We start from the raw sequence: 23272 nt of genomic DNA, 5'->3' as shown, positions 1-23272 counted from the left end.
CTGAAATGATGCCGCCGCTGCAGATGAAGAAGATGCTCTACCGCAGCTCCATCTGGCTTCTTGAGACACTAGATGTGTCTCAGATGGTGTTGGAAGGCTATCCTGAGACGGAGCTGGAGAGGTTGGCGACTTAGGTTGTCTTGGACTCCAAGCATTTTGTGAAGGAGTGGCACTGCAATTTCGAGCGGATGAGTTATTGAGGTTCGAATGCAAAGTGATTCTCAGTCCGATCGAGATGGACTCGTTCTTGACTTGGCCATTACCACCCGGTTAGGCGGTGGTGCTTCAGCCATACGCAACTATGGGAGAGTTGAAGCTGACGGTGGAGAGGGCGATACTAGACACATTGTTTCATGGAAAAGTTCGAGGCCAGGGAGGTGGAGGGGTTCGGGGAGGTTCTATTTGGCACCATGGAGTCGGTTGCACACGTTTGGGTAACGGGAGGGGGTCAGAAAATTATCTCCTCCAGTTCCCTACCTGGCCCAGTACCCCAGTTCCTCTAATAGGGGGTGGTGGACCCCACCCAGGCAGAGTGTTCGAATAGGGGTAGGGTGGTCATTCCACCCCCCCTTGTTAGAAGAACTGGGGAACTGGGCCGGGCAGAAAACTAGAGGAGATAAAGATCGGGGTTTAGTTTGGGGACGAAGCTATGATTAAATTCCTCAGTTGTTAAGCACTACATCATCATCATCTTCGTTGGTGAGGATTTCAATCGTCTTCAACGGCAACATCGCCATCAACTCCTTCAACACTGTCAAGCACAACATCATCGTTGGAGACAGAGAGCAGACAACAAGGAGGATCAGGATCGTCTCCAAGGAGACCAGCACCTAGGGTGCTGCCAGGGGGCATCCAACGACTGAGCTGTGCCGCACACATCTTGGCGCATGCCTAGGGAGGGCCTTGGACGGTACTTGTACAAGGACACGATCCGGTCTCTAGTCTAACCACTTGAGTGCTATTCTTAAACATTTTCACAGATGTTGATGAGCTCCAACAACTATTTTTTCTTGAAAATCTTATATTAAATATTAAAGACTAAAATGGATTAATGCTTCCAACTATTTTGAATTCAAATGATTCTTCATTGGTTAGTTTCTCTTGAAAATGAAAGTGAAATTCAAATGTTCAATGGAAAAGCTGAGCTTGACTTTAACGGTTAGTTTGTTTGCTTATAGAAGGATGAAGTCATTTGATATGAATCTATCAACAAGAATATAACAAGAAGATCTAGAGCTAAAATCGTGATCATTTTGAGAAGAGCTATGCTTCACTGTGAACATCATCTTGAAAAGATGTTGCTGTGTATGACTGTGCTTAATAAGCTACATCAACTTCAGAAAAGGGTTACAACCCCGTGCTTCAACATGTAAAGAGAAAAAAAAAATAGCAAAATCCTCTTGTAACGATCAAAAGTGTGCTCAAGTGGTTTGCAGTTCCAAGCTGGAATAAAGAAGTCATATTTGTTGTAAAGCAAGCCTTCGTGGTTGGCCTATGTGGCCTGGTTGAAATCCTGGACTAGGGTGGGTCGGGTGCTTAACTTGAAAGAATAATTGAGTTTGTGTAAATGCTTGATTCTTATCTGGAAAAATAATCATTTAGTGGAAAAACCAATGGCACATGATTAAGGTAGTGGATGTAGGATAATTTGGTCCGAACCACTCTAAATTATTGTGTTATCTTGTCTTTCTCTTTCCCTCATCAACTCTAAATAATGAAAATTATGTTTTATTAGGAAGGGATTTGTTGCGAGACTGAGTGGCCTTGCAATGCGGGGCAAATGGGAGTATGCACACATGCATCCAAGGGGAGAGGCGTGGTGGTCATTTCATTGCCTCATCTGGGAGGGCGTAGGGGGCACTATCAGGCAACGTTCTTTTTCCCTCTACTTGTTCAACTAATTCTCAATCCGATGTTCACATCATTCACGTTTACAAAAATAGGGATCTGATTGGCCGGATTGTTCGATCTGTATTGGAATCAATCTACGCAACGACGTCGATCCCGATTTTAGCTCATTAGATACTTGTATGAAAAAACCCTGGATGTCTAGAATATACCGATCCCGATCGAGCCAACATCGGAATCGGCCGGGACCGGTTCCGTATTTTGAATCCCTGAAATCACTAGATCGCCGTGGTTACAGGTTGTCGGAAACACGGTTAGGTGAATACCCCAATTACGTAAACTACCCATACCGAACTCCTCATCGCATATGAGTGTAGCAGTCATTTGGTAGTACATGAGGACAAATCCGTAATTGAACTAATGGCAAAACACTCGAAAGTTCACCCGTATCCTTTCTTTCTGTCTTCTGGTATTCAAATTCTGAAAAAAGAAAAAGAGAAGAAAAAGAGGAATCAGATGATGATGATTCTCTTTCGATTTCTTCCGCACTGAAAGGCAACAAGAACTTCAAATCCCTCGTCTCTCGATCTATCGGTCGAGCTGTTTTTTTTTATCGATCTGATCGATTGGAAAACTTTGAAAGATGGGGGATTTTAATATTGCTCTAGTCATCGTCGCTATAGTGGTCTGTGTTCTTGTTTTCATCTTCAATGTCTATCTTCTCGTCAACTACCAGCATCCTGACGATAAAAATCAAGCTTATTTCCCCAAGTTCGTCGTTGTTGTGGGGCTCTCCATTGCCGCCATTTCTATACTCATGCTTCCAGCCGATGTCGCTAACCATGCGGCATGTCAACACGCGATCTACAATGGGGCCTGTAATCTCACATTGCCAATGAAGACACTGTGGATTATTGTTTACATCGTTGATGCCGTCCTCGTCTTCTTCATTATCCCCTTTGCAATGTTCTACTACGAAGGCGACCAGGACAAGTTGGTATTTATAGAATTTTTAGGTTTCTTGACATTGGCTTATATTTTCAGCCTTCTTGTTCAGCGCCGGGAACATAGTGACGATGGATTGTTGTTGTTGTTGTTGTTGGTGGTGGTGGTGGCGGTGATGGTGGTGGGTGTGCAGGAGCATAGGGAAACGAATAAAAAGTGCATTGATGTGGGTAGTGACGACGGCCATTGTTTGCGGTCTAACGCTTGGCATTTTATACGGTTAGTTGGATGCCTTCATTTCTTTTACTTTCTCATTGTTTCCATGTGTTTAAACTAACTTTTCATCTGAAACGCTTAAAAAAATCTAACTTTGTTTAGGACAATGGGGGAAAAAAAAGCTGCTGGTTTGGAGGCTAACAATGATGTTTGAAGTTATATTGGGGATATGAAGAGAACGAGTTAGTTCCAGTCTGGGTCAATGTACGAATAATCTCAAGACAGTTTTCAAAAGATAACAAAATCAATTTCAGTAATTTGTGATATTATGACTATTGTCATGTCATGTTGTGTTAAACACAAAGACAGTTTTCCCAGTAGAGCAAAACATTCAGAACATGCATAAGGAAGCTATAAATGTTTGTTAGCACGCGAGAGTGGACATCATCAATCCTAGAGGTCTGACAAACTTGACTTAAAAAAGGTAGGTTAATGATCTGCTATTCTAAAATTGTACCTATAGAGATTACTTTGATTATTTTAACAAGCTCCGTAGTGAGCTTTGGCACTTCAAGAACCATACAGCTCTCGCTGTTGATGGACTGAACGGTGTTTCAACTGAGCACAACAAAATGTTTGTATTACCCCTAGAGGAAATAAAACTAATATTATATTATTATTTGTGATAATAATAGTTGTTTTTGAACATAAGGAATCCTTCTTGCATTAGGATGGAAGTCAAGCATACAAAACTCTTGTTTATTTTTTAGTTTGTTAACATTTTATGAAATTTTCTGCCTGGGGGCTGATTAACCGCCCAAACAGTCCAAACTACACTGTTAGTGTGTCATGTTGTTTGATCAATGACTAATCAACATTTTGAAATCAAGTACTACCCAAGACATGGGACAGTGTCATTAAGGAATAGTACTGATGGATTGAGACCCAGCACTGGTTAGGTTTCAAATCCCGCCCACAACAGAATCGTAGGAGCACACTGACAGCAGCACAAAATTTATAATATCTCCCATACTAGAATCCTGATCAACCCCAAACTCCAACAATGTATAGGTAACTATTAGAACTTCGACCCTCAAAGTTTGGTGAAGATCCAACGGCTGGATTTAAAGTTATTGACAGAAGAAAGAAATAGCAACTAGTTTGAGAATTAGAAACATTGTTGTAACTTGACATCCATGCAACAGAATAGCATAAGAATATAAACTAATTCACCATTCAATGGGTAGAACATCATGCATAAAAATCAATTCAATCCAATGGCTAAATTATTCAGATCAGGAGCACATCAAAATAGTAACTTAAAAATCAGATTTAGAAACCAGCAGTATTCACCAATCTGCAAGGCAGAAGACTTCAATACTTCAGTCTAAGGGCAGGTAGATCTGTCAGCAAAAGACTTCAAACATTCACCCCAATCTGATGGACAGATGTTGGTATGACAGTACCTTGCTGCCGCTGGCCAGAAAGGACAAAAATAGGAAATCATAGGTTTGTTTCTTGAAACCAGAAAACACAGCTGGAATGGAAGCACGTAACACAGCAGGATATATCATCAACAGTCTTCTAACTTTAATAAAATCCGATCAAAGATCACTGCAGTTAGTTGGATGCGCAGAACTGGTATTTTAAATAGAAAACTAATCAAAAGAAAGGATATGGCAAGAGCCTCTCACCCAAGCCTCGCTAGCTTCACACCACCACCACTAGTCTCCCACTAGGGTTTTCTGTTTCTGTTAGAATTTTTGCATCACATAAGAACACAGAACAAGCGATGGAATAATTCTTTGCCTAAATCGTGTGGGTTTGTTGGGGGCCCCTTCTTTAATTGATACTTGCAATAAACAACAGCTAGATCCTCCCTTGTATGGAGAGGGAAATCTTTAAGCAATCTTGGATTTGTTGGAAAGCTATATTGAAGGAGTTATGTTCCGGTCAAACTTAATTTGGTGTGCACAATCTTGTTTAGAATTGCTCTGAATGAAAATGTTTTTTTGGGCATCAAAACAAATGAATATTTTATCGCACTTTTGGTTTTTAGCAATGTTTTACCATATTAAGATTTATGAAACTTAAATTTTAGAAAAACCCAAGCATTAGAAAGTTGAAAATTGCATCTACCGCTGAAAATCCAGTTTTTGTTCTTGAACTGGGGGTTGACTTTTTATCCTTTTGGAATTTGATTTTTTAACTAATTTTTATTGGATTGAAATAGGGGGTATTTGCTTATTTATGAATGATATCTTAAGTAAATGAACTTAAATGATATTTGGCATAAATAAGTGCTTGTCCTAGTTTCCAGCCAGGTTTCCTCAAGTTTCGATGTGGATAAGTGACACTTATATAGCCATATAGGTGTTTAGGTTGAAACTTGTTTAATTTGGTCAAAACTAGTCGAGTTGGGTCGAAACATGGGATTTAAAGTTGCATGACATCTCGTCTCGGTTTCTTGCGAAACCGATATATCTTGAAGTTTCGACCAAGATTTAGTTCCATGGTAATGGGCCCCAAACCTGGCCTATAAAGACTTGGGCCTATGCTGGCTGGCCAGGCTGGGCTCATTGGCTCGATGGACTGGCTGGGCTGCTGGACTGATGGGTACATGGATTAGCCCTCTTCTTGTGCATATACTGTTTAGCAAACCTTGGATCTGGGTAGTTGACAACCTTAACAACATTTGGAACATTGAGTTGAAGACCTGTGGAAACACTGACAGTGACAGAAACGCAAAGGCTGCTAGTTTCATTTGATGGTAACAAAGAAAATCCAGTTATGGGGAAGTATAGAAAAGATGATGAGACTGTAAAGGGAAATTTGAACTGGTATATCAGCTCCTTTTAACTACATTGTTGACAATGGTTCCGAATGCGTGTGCAAAGTTGAATTAGATGTCAATTGTCTGACTTACTTCCACCATGGGTTAAGGTATCAATAGGGGATCAGCCGTATCGGCTGTGACATACTGATATGTGTATCGTTGGTATTGGTAAAAGATGTGGTGCTTTTTTGAATTTTCGGCTGATTTGGACCGATACAGTCCGATACTTATCGGTATCGTATTGGTATCAGCGGTGACCGATACTGGTACAGATACTGTGAACTAAAACCCTGAATTCCACTACCATCAAAACTGACACATTATTCACCTCAATTCAACTCAACTCAACTCAAGCTTATTTTAACTAAATGGGGTCAGCTACATGGATCTTTTTTCTACAATCAGCTATATTCAAAATCATACTTGTTTTTAGTCCTATGCCATGCATGTCTTTTCTCATCGCTTCTCCAAAGGTTTAAGAAGTCAGTTTTGGAACCGGAATCAAAACCGAATTATTTTGGATTTCGACCGAAACCTGGCCGAAATCTTGCAGGTTTCAAGGGATGGTTTCGTTTAACTATTTTGGTGGTTAAATGGCCATCTTTTGGGTTGAAACGTGACAGAGACGCTAATTAAGCATCCATAAACACAATGGAACCTTTAGATTGTTGAAAAACACACTTAAAATGTTAAAGATTGCCTATGTAACACATGATTTAGCACTATAAAAACAATAACAACAAACTTAGCTTTATCCCAACTTAATGGGGTCGACTACATAGATCCAACAAACAAAGTAGGTAAAACTGGGGTCTAGATCACAAAAAAAAAAAAAAGATGGAAAAGGAGGGTTGGGAAATGAGATGAGAAGTGAAAAATGGACAATGGACAGTGACAAATGAATGGTGGGAAATAAAAGAAAAGTGAAGGATAAAAGTGACAGATAAAGTAAGAGGAAAGAGGCACAACCCAACAAGTCAGGAGAATCTCAGCTAGATAGGGTCTGCTACATGGATCCTTGCCCTCCAATAGGGCTCTATCCGAGGTCATACATGGTACAAGACCTAGAATATGCCGGTCCTTTGATGCAGGCATAGAGGCAGCAGTGGAGGACGTGGAAGTCCAGCTCAACCACCCAAAGATCCTTAGAAGATCTGAGAGAATAAGAGCAAATGGCTAATTAAATTCTGACTGCAATCAAGGATCCTTGCTTGGCTGATTTGGTATTGATTGCAATCAAGGCTTGATTGGCTGGTTTGGTGTTGATTGCAATCAAGGCTTGATTGGCTGATTTGGTATTGATTGGAATCAAGGATTGATTGGCTGATTTGGTGTTGATTGCAATCAAGGATTGGTTGGCTGATGTACAGTTGATTGCCTTCTAATCCTATCCTTAATTAGTTTTTACCTAACATGCTATGTTTTTATTTAGTATGTTCTTATTCTAGTAAAACTCAATCTTAGGCTTAGGGATTGAGATTGGGCTTTGGGCCTATAAAAGGATCTACTGTAATAAGGAAAGACAGATTTTGAATAATATTGAGTTTGACCTCCATTAGAGAGTTTTAGAGGAGCTTGCGAGTTTGAATCTTGTGAATGAGTGTTCTTCTTCCTTCTTGGTCCTGCTCGATCCTACCCTTGGCACAAGGCTACTCCATCCTTCCTCACAACTTCTCCTATGGTCATTTTAGGCTTGCCCTTCGCTCTTTTAGCTCCTTCAATCGGAATCATATCACTCCTCCTTACTGGGGCGGCAGGCCTCCGTTGAAGATGACCATAGCACCTCAAACGACTCTCTTAGAGCTTGTCATTGATCGGAGCAACTCCCAAGTCAGCTCTGATACGATCGTTCCTTACTTTATCCTTCCTTGTTTTTCCACACATCCATCTTAACATCCTCGTCTTTGCCACACATAGCTTTTCGATATGACACTTCTTAACTGCCCAACATTCTGTCCCATACATTAGAGTCGGTCGTACAACTGTCCTATAGAACTTTCCTTTAAGTTTTAGAGGAATGCGTCGGTCACATAGCACTTTAAATGCACCTCTCTACTTCATCCATCCCACTTTAATTCGTTGTGAAACATCGTCTTCTATGTCACCTTCTTTATTGATGATTGATCCCAAATATCGAAAATAGTTACTTTACGGTATCTCTCTTTCCTCAATTCGTATAATGTCTGTATCCATCATAGTGTGATTAAAATTTCACATCATATACTCCGTCTTCATTCTTCTAATTTTAAAACCTCTTGTTTCAAAGGTTGATCTTCATAGCTCTAACTTAGCATTAATCCCTGCTTTTGTCTCATCTACTAAAACGATATCATCGGCGAAGAGCATACACCACGGGACCTCGTCTTGAATGCTCTTGGTTAAGTCGTCCATGATAAGTGCAAAAAGATAAGGGCTTAAGGTTGATCCCTGATGCAGCCCAATTGTAATTGGGAATTCCTTGCCTTGACCTCCCACAGATCTTACACTAGTCACCACATCCACATATTTACTCCAAACCCCTCTCTTCACTAGAACATGCCAGATTAAATCTCTAGGGACTTGGTCATAGGAATTTTCTAGGTCAAATAGTCAATAAAGACCATATGGAGATCCTTCTTGCTATCTCTATATCTTTCCATGAGCCTCCTCAATAAGTAGATAGCTTCCGTCGTGGATCTACCTGACATAAAGCCAAATTGGTGGTCTCTCTTCTCAAATGAGCTTTAATTACCTTCTCCCAAAGTTTCGTAGTGTGACTTATAAGCTTTATGCATCTATAGTTATTGCAGCTTTGGATATCACCTTTATTTTTGTAGATCGGGACTACAATACTTCTCCTCCATTCATCTGGCATCTTCCTTGTGTTCATAATCCTGTTAAACAGATTTGTTAACCAATAAACCCCACAACCTCTAAGGGTTTTCCACACTTCTATCGGAATCTCATCTAGACCTAGAGTCTTGCCTGCTTTCGTTTTTTTCAAGGCTTCTTTAACTTCCGCTACACTAACCTTTCTTATATATCTATGACGTGTGGTGCCTTGTTGATTAAAGTAATCGTTTGGCTCATTTTTACTCGATCTATCTCTAATTAGTAGGTCACAAATATACTCATCCCATCTCTTCACGATGTCCTTATCCCTTACCAACACTCTTCCATCATCACTCTTGATGCACCTCATCTGATCGAAGTCTCTACTCTTCCTTTCTCTCATCTTAACTATCTTATATATAGCCTTTTCCCCTTCTTTAGTGTTTAGGTTGGTATAAAGATCCTCATACTTCTTCGCCCTAGCTATCCCCACAATTTTCCTAGCTTCGTTGGCATCATAATACCTCTTTTTATCCTCGGTTCCTTTAGTCCTTTGCCATGTCTTAACACGAACTTCTTGTTCTTAATGGCTGCTTGGACCTCAATGTTCCACCACCAAGTCTCCCTATGATCCTGACTTCTACCCTTCGCTTCCCCTAGGACATCTTTGGCAACCCTCTTAATACAAGTCATCATCTCGTTCCACATCGCGTTGGTGTCTCCCTCAAAATCCCAACTTCCTTGTTTGACCACATTATCCGTAAATGTCTTTAGGGACTCCCCTTTTAATCTACAATGTCTAGCATGTTCTGTTAGCTGGATTACTCAATGGCATGTGTTGGGAATGGGATACAGTGGTAAAAGAACAACTGCGAGATTGCATCCTCCCACCTTACCCCTCCAATCAGACCATGCTTGCTTCAGCTTTCGCTGCCCACTAGTCTGAGGTTTGAAAATTGCAGGATTCTGCTCAAGTACGTCGATAAAATCATCATTACTGTCTACTGGGAGTGGGGATCCCTCACACTCTGTGACATCCTAAAGGGCAACTCTTGCTGGTTCGATACTCCAAAACTAATTTTTATAATTTTTTTTAAAATAATAATAACCTAATTAACAAATATGTAAGTATGGAACAACATATAAAGAATCATTATGAGTTGAAAAGACAACAACAATACTTTTAAATATTCCTTTTTACCCTTACTAGACATTTAAAATCAGTCCTCCAGCTCAAACTACTCAATTGACATAGGCAACTGGATTAGGCCCGAAAACTATATATTCAATAAGAAAATAGAAAAATGGAACATATGATCCACCTCCCCAAGTTTTAATTAAAAGCAATGCGATCAACTCAACTACTCAAGCCAATGTTTATGTAATACTCCCTTGCTGGTAAGCTCAATGTAGGGGCTAACAGCTGATAAATACAGATCATACTGTAAATCGAGATTTATGAGTCTCGGTATTAGCACTGGCTTGAATACTTGGACTCTTGCGTCATTGTAACTTTATAACCTATCAAATTGATTGGACATTGTTTCTTGTAGCACATCTTATGTTAGAGTTTCCATTTAGTTTTTTCTGTACTTACCTGACATTTTTTCCCCTGTTCGATGGCATAGGTCTAGTTGGAAAGGTGGACTTCACTGTTAGACATATTTCTTCACCCACAGCTGATTTCCCAACTTCGTGGGATTTTTCTAGTAGCCAACCATGTATTGGTGGTGCATCCTTTCATCAGGTCCCTGTTCTTTTGCATTTGTTCTATTTTCATTCTGATTATGAGTTCCATTTTGACTTCGATATTGTGAGGGTGTACCACTGATTGTGCCTGTTGATAATGTTTAATTGGTGATGGTAAACAAAAGCAGAAAAAAATGATTTCTATCATATTGCGTTTCTCTCCTGCTTACTATTTGCTTTTGGTGGGTGGGGAGCGAATGGGAGGTTTGAGTTGGTGGTCTAGCATTGTTCTTGTACATGTTGAAGATCTCTAAGTTCTAACCCCTATTTTTTTCCCCCAGTGCTCTGCATACGCAGCTAGTGCTTCGTCAGAGAAAACTTGGACTATGCGTACTACTTTTCCAGAATACGTTGTTGCCCTCACCACCATTGTTGGATCAGTTCTTTTCTCTGTATGTTTCTGAACTTAATTTATCACAGCGAGGCTTCATGTCTTGTATAATTCTGTTGCACCTTGGAAGTTAGATGCATGTATAGATTGGTTCCATAAGTACATTCCATCCTCTCTATCATTTGGAAATATGGATCTGCAGTCTTTAGAGTCATGTTTGAAGGGTTCTCACCCCCTTGGGCCGCAGTAGAAACTTGTTTGTGTCGGTATAATTAGCAGGGGAAGTGATGTACACTTCTCCCCAACAGCGGCGGTTTTTTTTTTTTCCCTCATATAAAACCCGCTGTTGGGGAAGTGTACTGTACTTCCCCTTCTAATAACACCAACAGTTTGATCTTTGAAGTTATGTACATGGATGTTATGTTAGTTGTTTGTTGACTAGGGGATCTTTCTGCCTTTTTTTTTTCTTATGGAATATCTGAAATACATATTTCATTTATTATTAATTGGGGCCTACTGGGATTTTGCTTTTCTTCTTTTTTTTTTTGTTTTTTTGTTTGACGAATTTAGATAGAGTTTGGGCTCTTAGAAGAGTCTCTATTACTGATAAAAATCTTCATTGCAGTTATTTGGTGGTGTTGGTATTGCTTGCCTACCTTTGGGGCTTATATTTTCATTTATTCGGCGTCCAAAGGCTGTTATTACTCGTTCACAGTATATCAAGGTGCTTATTGCATCCTTTGAAATTACATGCTCCCCTGAAATTGTTTTTGGATATTTGTTGATATTGAGTACTTATTGTGGCGGTGGCATTAATATCCTGCAGGAAGCAACTGAACTGGGGAAAAAAGCTAGAGAATTGAAAAAAGCTGCTGATGCACTTCATCAAGAAGAGAGAAGTGGTTCTAAAGGGAGGAAATGGCGTAAAAATGTGAAGGCGGTTGAAAAGGTATTTACCTTTGTGTTAGCCTGTTAGATAATATTTAAATTTGATTTCATCATGTTTTCTGTACCTGAATATTATGTGAACATGTATATTGTCCATTTACTCTTTGTTACTTATGTCATATTTCAATCATCTCTCTCATGTGCTTCCTACAATATCCTTCATAATCCTCATTGTTCTCATCCTGTTTCCCTGGTTTCTGGTTTAGTCAGCGGATGGTCTTTGTGAATTTTACTTCCCTGGTTTGAGTGGTCTGCTTCTTGGAACATATTTATTTTAATTGGAGGATCAGTAATTTAAGTGGAGGCATGCGTTCCTTGTATTCTTGATTATAGAGTTCATTCCATGCTTGCTTATCCTTGCAGGAGTTGCTTCTTTTGGAAGAAGATGTCAAAGCTTTAGATGAGATGTATCCTCAAGGAGAGCAGGTCAGGACTATATTGTATATTTTAACCTGACTATGTTGTTATGTTAGTATTTCTTCTGCATCTCATTTTACTGCCTGCTTTTATCCAGGCAGAGACTACTTGGGTTTTCACCGTTATGGGCTACCTGGCAAAATTTGTATTGGGAGTTCTAGGGTGAGTGGTCTGCCCACAAATGTGATTCTGTTACTATGTTGATGACTTGAAATTTGATTCTCAAAATGATTTTGTGTTCATTCACTTCATTGCTTCCCTATCTGTTCGATATTTTGTTTATGAAACTCTATTAGTACCACTGGGACTAAAGGGCAAACAATTTACGGTTATTCAGCTACTATTTCCATTTTTTACTTCAAGAAAGGGATAGACGAAAGAGAAAAGTTTATGTTCTACTTCTTATTGGTTATGTAGCTGGGACAGGCACCTGTTTCCTGGTTAAATTTCTAGCTATTTTTATGCAGTTTCTTTGCATAGTCTAGGGTATAGTTAATACTTTTTTGGGATGGAAAAAATGAAGTGTGGGGCTTGTTCAGGTATTTCTTTTAAGTGGTAAAGTACAGTTGTAATTCAGCACATGTATAACAAATTATTTTCCTGGTTCCAGAGGATATCTCTGGACAAGTTCAATTTTCGGCCTGGTGGCACAGACTGAGTGGACGGAGCTGAGATTTTCTGGACAGTTAGACCCGTAAGGTTCCCTTCTCACTCGTGAAGTTTCAGCCCAAACAGAGTTGCCCAAGTGGCAAAGTAAGTGTTGAAACTCCAGGATCACTGGTAGTCTGGTACTGAGAGGGTACATGCCAATACTTGGACTACTAATAGGGTGCATGTAAAAACATGCAAAGATATATTGTTATATTTGAGTCTAAGATTTGACACTTGGCTGAAGACATATCACCCGTGGGTTGTGGCACAACTAGGGTGCACTCCATTGGTTCCATTGTGGACTCTGCAGTCTGGAAACTTTTTTCCTAATAGAAATGTATAAATATATGAGCTGTGTATGAAATTAAAAATCTATTGTTTTAGATGTTTTCGTGTAGAATACAAGTGTTTTTCTGTGCCTTTGGATTAGGACATGGGATATTTTTCAAATTTTCATTTTGGTATTATGCGTGTATGTACTTTAATTAACTATGGTCATGGGTGACTTTTTGGAAGGTCTCCGTGCTTGATATCCTCTGTTGTGTTTTAGATAAAGAAATAGTGGGCGCTTTGGTAGGTAATTTATCGAGTGCTATTGTAATCTGCAAGATGGTAGTGGTATCTATATTTGCTCTTCAGTTCCTGTAGAGTAGAAAAGTGTAAAACTTGAGAGATCAGAATGCAGTGGTGAAATCTTGGTTTGCTGGGAGTGAACTACCAATTGTGATCACTTTGCATTCTCATTGTCGGGTGTGACCTGGTAGCCATTTCTTCCAAACCTTGTACCATAAAAAAATACTAGTTTAAACAGTGCATGGAATATTTGAATATTGATCACTATTGGGGGTATGAATTATGTAATTAACGGCAAAACAGAGTCCCTTATAAGGCTTCGAAATCAAAAGAAAAACACCATTACATCTGCCCAATGTTCTGAAAGCAAATGCAAACACGTTGCTTAATCACTCATTTTAATAGCACTATAAACTCTGATATAACCTTAACAGCAAGCCCAACTTATCCACCACAATTTTAGTTGAACACCATTCACTACCAAGCAAATCGTACTCCTAAAAATGCAATTCACTTTTAGCAAAACCACAAGAACTAAGAATTACCACATATGATTTGCAGAATTAGCAGAGAGTTTGGTTCCACATGATTTCAGTGAAAACAATAGAAGGGGTAAAGTTCTAGCAATAACTCTCTGTTACCAGTGAACTAGAAGCATCAAATTTGAAGAGTACTGGCAGAACCATACTCAATTAGTGAAGGAGAGATTAAATTGCAATCTAATGCTTCTTGTCCGAGTATTTACCTCACAGAGAGGGAGAGAAATTGAAGAAAATTGATCAGAAGATAAGATCCATTGACAGAGTCATCAGAAGGCAAACAATTGGAAACCATATTAGAATTGAATACAACTATGACTATCTATTCCAAGCCCATCAGGAAACAGATTATAGAGCTTATTCATGTCACAACACATGTTATACAACTCATTTAAGGTACTCTATTGCTCCCAACCAACATTCATACTCCAAATGAGACTCTCTCTCTGTTAGTAAAGGCATCCATTCTCCAATGCATTATTATTGTTGCACAACCTTGCTGCAACTAGAGATTGATGCAAGCGTGTGAATTAGCCTATCAAAACTCAAAGGAAAACATGAACAAACTGCAAACACAAACAGTGTACTTGCTGAGCAATTGTTCGCTCAAAAGGGCAGCCTCTGAAATTAGAATACCTAATGAAAGGCACAAGAAATTTCACTTTAGCGCAAGAGAATTTTTTTATGCTAATCCCGATTTCAAAACCTGACTGTAGTCTTGGATGCTAATCCCATATTGCTGGTTAGCTTCTTCTAAATCCCTTCGTCACAACTCACAATCGAAGGGAAAAAAAGCAAAATTACAGAGGGGGGGGGGGGTGGGGAGAAACCAAAGAGAACACCTTGGTTCAGATGTCTTTTCTCTATTGTATCGTCTTCTTCCCCACTAAATAAATTTTCCTTTCACCCCAAAATTTCCTTCTCTTCGGTCCAATCTAACCCGAGATACTTAATGCCGTGTATTCAGTTTCTACCTAGAAAATCACAGAACAGAAATGCAGAGAGAGAGAGAGAGAGAGAGAGAGCTCCTAAACATGTTTCATCTCATTGGCTGTGTATCTTTATGGCTGGCTGTTTGGATTTCCTCCTGCACAAAAGGCAATGTTTTTTATTTTGAAGGGTTCTGAGTTTCATATGTGTAAACAGCCTTGGAATTAATGCTTAGATGATCTGATCGATCATCCCAGCCTCTTATTTATAATAAAAACAAATTACAGCAAAGATATGAATTCCCCCCAATCCTATTCCTACTAGGAATTCCCACTATAACTAGGAATCCCAAATAGGAATCGTATAGGGGAGAAAAACAGGGAAAAAATAATTAAAAACTAATCGAACTAAAATAAGAAAAGAAAGCCAACTAGGACTAGGTTACCCCTAGTGGGTAACGTAGCCTTATCTCAACACTCCCCCTCAAGTTGGAGCAAAGATGTTGATCATGCCCAACTTGACTAGATTGGGATGAAACAGCTTCCCAAACAATCCCTTAGTGAAGATATCTGCAAGTTGATCAGTAGACGTCACAAAGGGACTGCAAATCAACCCTTCTTCTAACTTCTCTTTGATGAAATGCCTATCCACCTCAACATGCTTGGTATGATTATGCTGTATTGGGTTGTGTGCGATGCTGATTGCAGCCTTATTGTCACAGTACAACATCATAGGAAGACGAATAGGAACACCAACATCTTGTAGCAGCCCTTTAAGCCAGAGTAACTCACAAATCCCCTGTGCCATAGCTCGAAACTCAGCTTCAGCACTAGAACGAGCAACAACATTTTGCTTCTTACTACGCCCCGTGATAAGATTTTCACCTACAAAGGAGCAATACCCAGAAATAGACTTGCGATTGCAGAACCAGCCCAATCAGCATCAGTGTATGCTTCAATCCGTAGATGACCATGCGTAGACAAAAGAATTCCTTTTCCAGGAGATGACTTCAAATAGTGCAAGATACGAAGAACAGTCTCCATATGTGAAGTGTAGGGATCATGCATAAACTGGCTCACAGTACTCACGGCGACAACAATGTCAGGACGAGTGTGTGAAAGATAAATTAGCTTCCCTACAAGTCTTTGGTACCGGCCTTTATCAACAGGCTCACCCTCTTTCTCCTTGAGTCGAACAGTAGGGTCCATAGGAGTATCTGAAGGATGACAGCCAAGCAACCCGGTCTCAACCAATAAATCTAGGACATATTTCCTCTGGGAGAGAAAAATGCCTTTAGAAGATTTGGCTACTTCAATCCAAAGAAAGTATCGTAGTTTCCCTAGATCCTTAATCTCAAATTCTTGTCCAAGGAAGGTCTTCAACCGTCTGATCTCATCACCATCATTGCCAATAACCACTATATCATCAACATAGACTATAAGAACAATGAGTTTTTCACCAACCCTCTTTATAAAGAGTGTGTGATCAGCATTACTCTGCTTATAGCGCACAGAAATCATGGCCTTGTGGAACCGCCCAAACCATGCTCGAGGTGACTGCTTCAGCCCATAAAGTGCACGCTTCAATTTACATACTTTTCCTTGGTTTCTGTCACAAGAGAATCCTGGTGGAATGTCCATATACACCTCCTCATCCAATGTTCCATTTAGGAAGACATTTTTTACATCTAGCTGCTGCAAATCCCATCCAAGGTTGACTGCACAAGATAATAACACATGAACAGTATTTAACTTGGCAACAGGTGCAAAAGTTTCCTAGTAATCAATGCCGTATGTCTGAGTAAACCCTTTGGCCACGAATCGTGCCTTATACCTATCCACAGTGCCATCTACCTTCTGTTTCACCACAAACACCCATTTGCATCCAACGGTTTTCTTCCCAGGTGGAAGAACCACAAGCTCCCATGTGTTATTTTTTTTCAGGGCTTCCATTTCTTCCATCATAGCTGCCTTCCACTTTCCGTCTGATAAAGTTTCCTGCCAATTGTTAGGAATACGAACAGAAGAAAGAGAGGAAACAAAGGCACGAAAGGATGGGGAAAGGGAATCATAAGAAACAACATGAGATATCGGATGCTGAGTGCAAGATCTGACACCTTTGCTAAGAGAAATAGGTAAATCAGGAACATTACCAGGTGGAAAGGCAGGCTCTGGATCCGGGTTCGGCACTTGGATGGGTACTGGAGCAACAGTTGATTGGACCTGCTTATGTTTCCTTGCATAGGTCTTCATATTACTGGCATCAATCCTCCTCTGAAATTCACTAATAGTCCTCTGGACAGGAGTCTGGACCGGGGTAGTTTGCTCCCCCTGAATAGAAATGGTCTCCCCCTGTATAGGAACCTCTCCCCTTGACTCAGGGGGAGTACCAGGGGCAGGCCGAACTGGTTCAGACTCATGGTAAACAGACTGAAGTGGAGGTGGAGAGTCAATAGTCAGCACATCTTTACTAACACTCTCCCCCTGAAGAGGTGGGGACACATAAATGAAACATTTTCATGAAAGACAACATCCATGCTGACAAAAGTCCTGTGGGATGGAGGGTAGTAACATTTGTACCCTTTTTGGGTAGCAGAGTATCCCAAGAAAATGCAGTGGAGGCTACATGGGTTAAGTTTACCAGGGGACCTTGTATCCCTGGCATAACAAACGCAGCCAAAAACTTTGGGTGGGATTATAAAGGAAAAAGAGCCAAGTAATAGCTCAATAGGGGCTTGCGAAAGAAGAACCCGACTGGGCAACCTATTAATTAAATAGGCTGCAGTAAGGATAACATCCCCCCAATAAAGGGAAGGGACATTGCGAGCAAACATAAGAGCCCTTGGAGGTGGCGGATTTTTCTCTCAGCCACACCATTTTGGGCTGGAGTATCGACACAACTGGTTTGATGGAGGATTCCATGTGCAGCTAGGTATTTTTGGAACTGACCTTCCATATACTCTTTTCCATTGTCATTCCTTAAAATTTGAAGAGTGGCTTTAAATTGGGTCTTAATCATTTGATGAAAGTGCTGAAAACATAAAAAAACTTCACTTTTTGTGTGCATAAGGTATACCCAAGTGAACCTAGAATAGCAGTCAATAAAAATGACATACCACCGATGGCCAGTCAGGGAAGCTTTCCTACTAGGCCCCCACACATCAGTATGAACAATATGGAATAAGGATTAAGGAAAAGGATCTTTTATTAGAATTAGGGTAAGTTGAACGTGTCTGTTTAGCCAAGACACAAGGCTCACAACAAAAGTCTTCCTTATTACAGTCTTTAACTAATGCAGGAAATAAATTGGGTAAAGTACCTAAGGGGGGATGGCCTAGTCTAGAGTGCCATTTATGTAAGTCAGAGGAGAAAGATGCCGAAGGTAAAGTCTGAGTATGTTTAGGATCGCCATCAAGTAGGTACAATCCACCATGCACTTTACCCAATCCAATCGTCTGCCCCGAGTCCAGTTCTTGAAAGACACAGTGAGTGGGAAAAAAAGTCACTTTACAATTCAGAGATTTAGTGATACTGCTAATGGAAAGAAGGTTAGTTGTAAATTTGGGAATATGCAACACAGATGACAGTGTAAGAGAAGGAGAACAACCAATGTATCCTTTCCCTGAGATGGAGGAGAGGGACCAATCAACAATTTTAACTTTATCCTTACCAGAAGCAGGAGAATGTGTATTAAAAAGACTGGAAGAACCTGTCATGTGATCAATAGCACCAGAGTCTATGATCCATGGAGTGGATGCTACTGATGCACAATGACCAGCAAAGGAAATACCTGTACGGGCAAAGAAGGAACCTGAATTGGCAGCAGACGTAGTAGAGGCAGCAGATGTGTTCAGTATACGACGTAGAGCCTGGAGTTCTTCCTGGGAGAACCCGATGTCAGCAGTGGGAGTTGGAGCTACACTTTCAGTGTGATTGGCTTTGTTTTTAGACTTAGCACGACCACGTTTAGCCTCAAAATCAGCTGGCTTCCCATGTAATTTCTAACACTGAGCCTTAGTGTGATATGGTTTGTGACAATGCTCACACTTAACAGGCTCTTTGGTAGTAGTAGTAGAAGTAGCAACACTGTCGTGAAGCAACAGGAGTGGAACCAGATCTGGAAGGCTGATCTCTCAACTTTGGGAGTAATCATCATGGCAGCCCTGCGTGTCTCTTCACTGTGAACATAAGAAAATGTCTCCTCTAGAGTAGGGAAAGGAACCCGTCCAAGGACTTGCACCCGAATAGGGTCATAGTCATCATTGAGGCCAGCCAGGAAATCATAGACACGGAATTGGTCTACATAGGTGTGGTAGGCGTAATATCGAGCATAGTAGACTGAAACCGAGCATAGTGATCCAATTGTTGCCATAAACACTTGAGGGTAGCATAGTATTTGGTGACAGACATCTCCTTCTGAGTAGTGTTTTGGAGTGTCTTCCTAATTTCATAAACCTGAGCACCACTACCTGAACGACCATAAGTGCCCTTGACAACTGTCCATATTTGTGTAGCAGTGTCAAGGAGAAGATACTGACTAGAGAGGTCAGTGGTCATAGAGTTTAGAATAAAGGACAGTACCATTGCATCATTGGCAGCCCATTTAGTACGAGCAGCCCCTTCTTCAGTAGGTTGTTTGGTGGTGCCAGTAAGATAGCCAGTGAGTCCTTCCAGCCACTGTTAGGGATAATGATCTGGCCCAAATTAAGTAGTTTGTACCATCAAGCTTGATGACAGCAGCATAAGGGAGAAAATCAGACCTTGTTTGATCTCCTCCAGAAGTAGTAGTAGTCATCTCCGAGTCACCCATGATTCAGCCAAGCAGTAGTAAAAATCAGATCTTAAAAAAACCTGATTCGAGTGTGAATAATGGGTTTTGAAGTTGCAGAATTTTCAGCCTGCAGAATGGGCTGAAACTGATGTCGAGTTTCCCTCTAATAGCAGGGAAGATATCTGCCAAAAATTAGCTCTTTCTAATAAGCCAATAAAAAGCCCTAAATTTTTGACAAATTTAGGAATAAAATCTAATTGCAGGAAAAAGATGCAGAAAAAAATGCAGAATTGGATCTAAACCAATGCTGCAGTCTTCAAACAAGGACTGGTGCAGACCAATAATAGCAGGAACCAAACTCCATAAGTGCAGAAATCAAACTCTAGTTGAAAAATAGTTCGATCTCCAAGGATGGAAAGAACTTGCCGGCAGAAATAGGTCACACCTCTGTTCTTTGATCTTCAATGAGGTGACATTGAGGGCAGCAACTAAATTTGCATTCTATCACCTCATAGTTGCTGCCCTGATGGAGAGAAAGAGGCCGAGAGTGGTGGAGAGGAAGAAAAAAGAAAAAACTGAGAAATAAGAGAGGAGAGAACCAGAAATCGAGAGTAGCTGTTCCTAGATCAGATTAGGCTTTGATACCATGTAAACAGCCTTGGCATTAATGCTTAGATGATCTGATCGATCATCCCAGCCTCTTATTTATAATAAAAACAAATTACAGCAAAGATAGGAATTCCCCCCAATCCTATTCCTACTAGGAATTCCCACTATAACTAGGAATCCCAAATAGGAATCGTATAGGGGAGAAAAACAGGGAAAAAACAATTAAAAACTAATCAAACTAAAATAAGAAAGGAAAGCCAACTAGGACTAGGTTACCCCTAGTGGGTAACGTAGCCTTATCTCAACAATATGAAGCCTAAACTTAGATGAATATTGTGGTGGCAGTAATAGGTGATAGCAATGAGGTGTCTATAATATGTGCCAGTTTATGTTTAAATTCTCATTTTTTATTTGGAAGTTAAACCAGGGGCTTGGGATCATGCACTCACTGCAGTAGTGGTCTTTGTTTCATTTTCCATCTTCATGGTCGCTGATAACAAGTTATTTAGCTAATGGTGGTCAAGGATTGATTTTTTTTAATTTTATTGAACTAAAGTCATAAATTTTTCAAACTTTTTTTGCTTCCACCTCTTCACTGCTGATTTAATTTTATCTATGTTTTCTGGTGAAGTACTGTTCAAGTTTGGTATAACCTTGGCCAATATGTACTTGTTGCTTTCCAGGTTGATTGTATCAGTAGCTTGGGTGGCACATATTGTTATCTATCTCTTGATTGATCCACCTCTTTCCCCTTTCCTTAATGAGGTTTTCATCAAGCTGGACAATGTCTGGGGTAAGTTGTGAGGAAACCTTTGCATCCTCACCTGGCAGGCTATTCCTTAGTGAGAATTCTTGGTCTGACATAGATTTTTGCCACTTGACCAGGCCTTCTAGGTACTGCTGCATTTGCCTTCTTCTGCTTCTACCTTCTAGTGGCAGTTATTGCTGGGGCAATGATGCTTGGTCTGAGATTAGTTTTCATAACTATTCACCCCATGAAGTAAGGAATCCTTTCTCAATCATTCTCCAGATATTTTATTGCTGTCACTAGTTGACATATTTAGTTATTTATTATCCTCACTTTGACCCTTTCTTCCAGGTGGGGTGCTACTCTAATGAATTCGTTTCTGTTCAATGTGGGACTCATTCTCCTTTGCTCCATCAGGTCTGCCTTCTTGTTTGGCATCCTAAAACTTCATTTGGGTATTGAAATCTAAACAATAAATTGCCCTGTTTAATTGGATTAGGACTTGTCTGTGAAGCAAACTGTTGTAACCAAATCTGAGAGAAGAAATGGAAAACATGGACCGAAGTTTCTAAAAGGAAATATACAGGAGCTGGAAAGAAAGAAGAAAAAGAAAACATGGACTGAAGTTTCTAAAAGGAAATATACAGCTGGAAAGCCCAAAAGATTAATGCCATAGTGGGTTCCAGCACTGTGTACCGCTGTAACCTGTGTTTGAGTTGTGTTGACATGAGCTACCTTGTATGGATTTATGTCAAGAGAACAACTTTGACTGAGATCCGGGGTACTGGAGCTACATTACCACTTATATGGTAACTTTGGGAACTCACAAATCAGGGCCCAATTAGTGACTATTTTATATGATGGGTTTGGATGCAACCACACCATCAATAAATCCCCTTTCTATTGCTTTTTGGGTTTGTTTGAAAATGTTTTTCAGTTTTCCCTCAATATGCCAATGGCTTGATTATTCATAAATTTCCATTGTATGAAGGTTTCTAGCGGTTTGCCTCATGTTCAAATTTTGATGTCATTGTTATCGTTTTCCTATTGCAGTGTGATTCAGTTCTGTGCTACGGCTTTTGGTTACTATGCCCAAGCAACTGCTGCTCAAGAAATTTTTGGTCACACATTGCAATCTCTGCGTGGAATTAAATATCTGTACAAGTCAGTTACAACTGACCTGTGTTTCGACTCTTTGATATTTATGCTTTTATGAGTGGATTTAACGTTACCTTCCCCCTCAATCCCCCCTTGTTTTACAGGTATAATGTATTTCAAATAGCGTTTATTGTCCTAGCAGGCCTCACATTTGTATATTATGCTGCCTTTGTAAGTATATACTCCTCAGATCCTCTGCCCAACAGGAATTAGGACCTACTCATTATCTTGGAATCTTTTCAGGGTTGGAGAAAGAGAAAACCAACTGGCAAATTCCAGCTTTCCAATTAAGTAGTGGTTGGAAGAACATTGGGCTGAGTGACTCCTACATTCTCAAAATCCATAATCCATCTTGAAGTGGTTTTCGGAGTTGGATGTGTACGGCCTGACTTTGTTTCAATATGGTACTATCAAAGACTTGGACCTGTTCACGTTCAATTCTATATTTGCAGTTCTAAGTAGCATGGCGAGTTCTACTGCTGGTGCCACTGTTTCTGGTAGCATCTGGGGTTATCTCAGTGCTGCATTTATTCCTTCTCTCATCCTCTTTTTTCTATTTATTTTTATTTCATGGTTGATTTTTATAAATTGAAATAGTGCTTGTGATGGTGATATGTACTTTTAGATAGGGATGTCGGGCTTGGGGTTGGACTGACTTTCACTGCTGTAATTTAGACTTCAGGAGCAATATTCTTTTTTGGTGAGTAGCGGATCAGTTTGTTCATGTATATGTACACATGAGATATGTATTGTATTGCATTTCCTAGGAAATCTAGAAAAAGTTTTGAAATATGGTGTGGGGCTACTAAGATCAGACTCAGTCCGATTCTATAATTTTTGTTAATTTACACGACACCAGGGCATCATGCATTTCCATGGGGTCAGGACATCATTCATGTCATGGTGAATTAATCTGAAGTTCTTATGTATGTATAATTGTACTTGTAAAATAGCTATAATTGCAGTAAGGATCTTCCCATCCAATACGGAGGTTGGGTAGAATTAGCAATTTTTTCTGCTTATGTGGTGTGGTAAATATAACTGGGTTTGTATTTCGTCTTCATCTAGAACAACAGGTGACTTGTAAATTACTATGAAATTGGTGGGGGTGAATTTTCAGGTGCAGTTGCAAATTTGCAATCAAGGTTTCAATTGTGAGGAGTTGCATACTTGTTCAGTTAGCAACACAACCT

At 40.0% G+C, this 23272-nt stretch overlaps 1 protein-coding gene across 1 annotated transcript; it reads left to right on the top strand.

The window, feature by feature from the left end:
• Positions 1 to 2310: 2310 nt before the first annotated feature.
• Positions 2311 to 22869, top strand: LOC122647797 (LIMR family protein At5g01460). The gene is made up of 14 exons (XM_043841115.1): positions 2311 to 2841; positions 2987 to 3072; positions 10285 to 10403; positions 10687 to 10797; positions 11362 to 11460; positions 11563 to 11685; positions 12048 to 12110; positions 12199 to 12263; positions 20857 to 20966; positions 21059 to 21173; positions 21273 to 21338; positions 21975 to 22085; positions 22184 to 22250; positions 22323 to 22869. The coding sequence occupies exons 1-14, from the start codon at positions 2492 to 2494 to the stop codon at positions 22368 to 22370; spliced, it is 1533 nt and encodes a 510-aa protein (XP_043697050.1). The 5' UTR covers positions 2311 to 2491; the 3' UTR covers positions 22371 to 22869.
• Positions 22870 to 23272: the final 403 nt, after the last annotated feature.

This window comes from Telopea speciosissima, chromosome 1 (assembly GCF_018873765.1).
Source record: "Telopea speciosissima isolate NSW1024214 ecotype Mountain lineage chromosome 1, Tspe_v1, whole genome shotgun sequence".
Taxonomy (NCBI): domain Eukaryota; kingdom Viridiplantae; phylum Streptophyta; class Magnoliopsida; order Proteales; family Proteaceae; genus Telopea; species Telopea speciosissima.
This window is presented reverse-complemented; position numbering and strand designations above follow the sequence as displayed.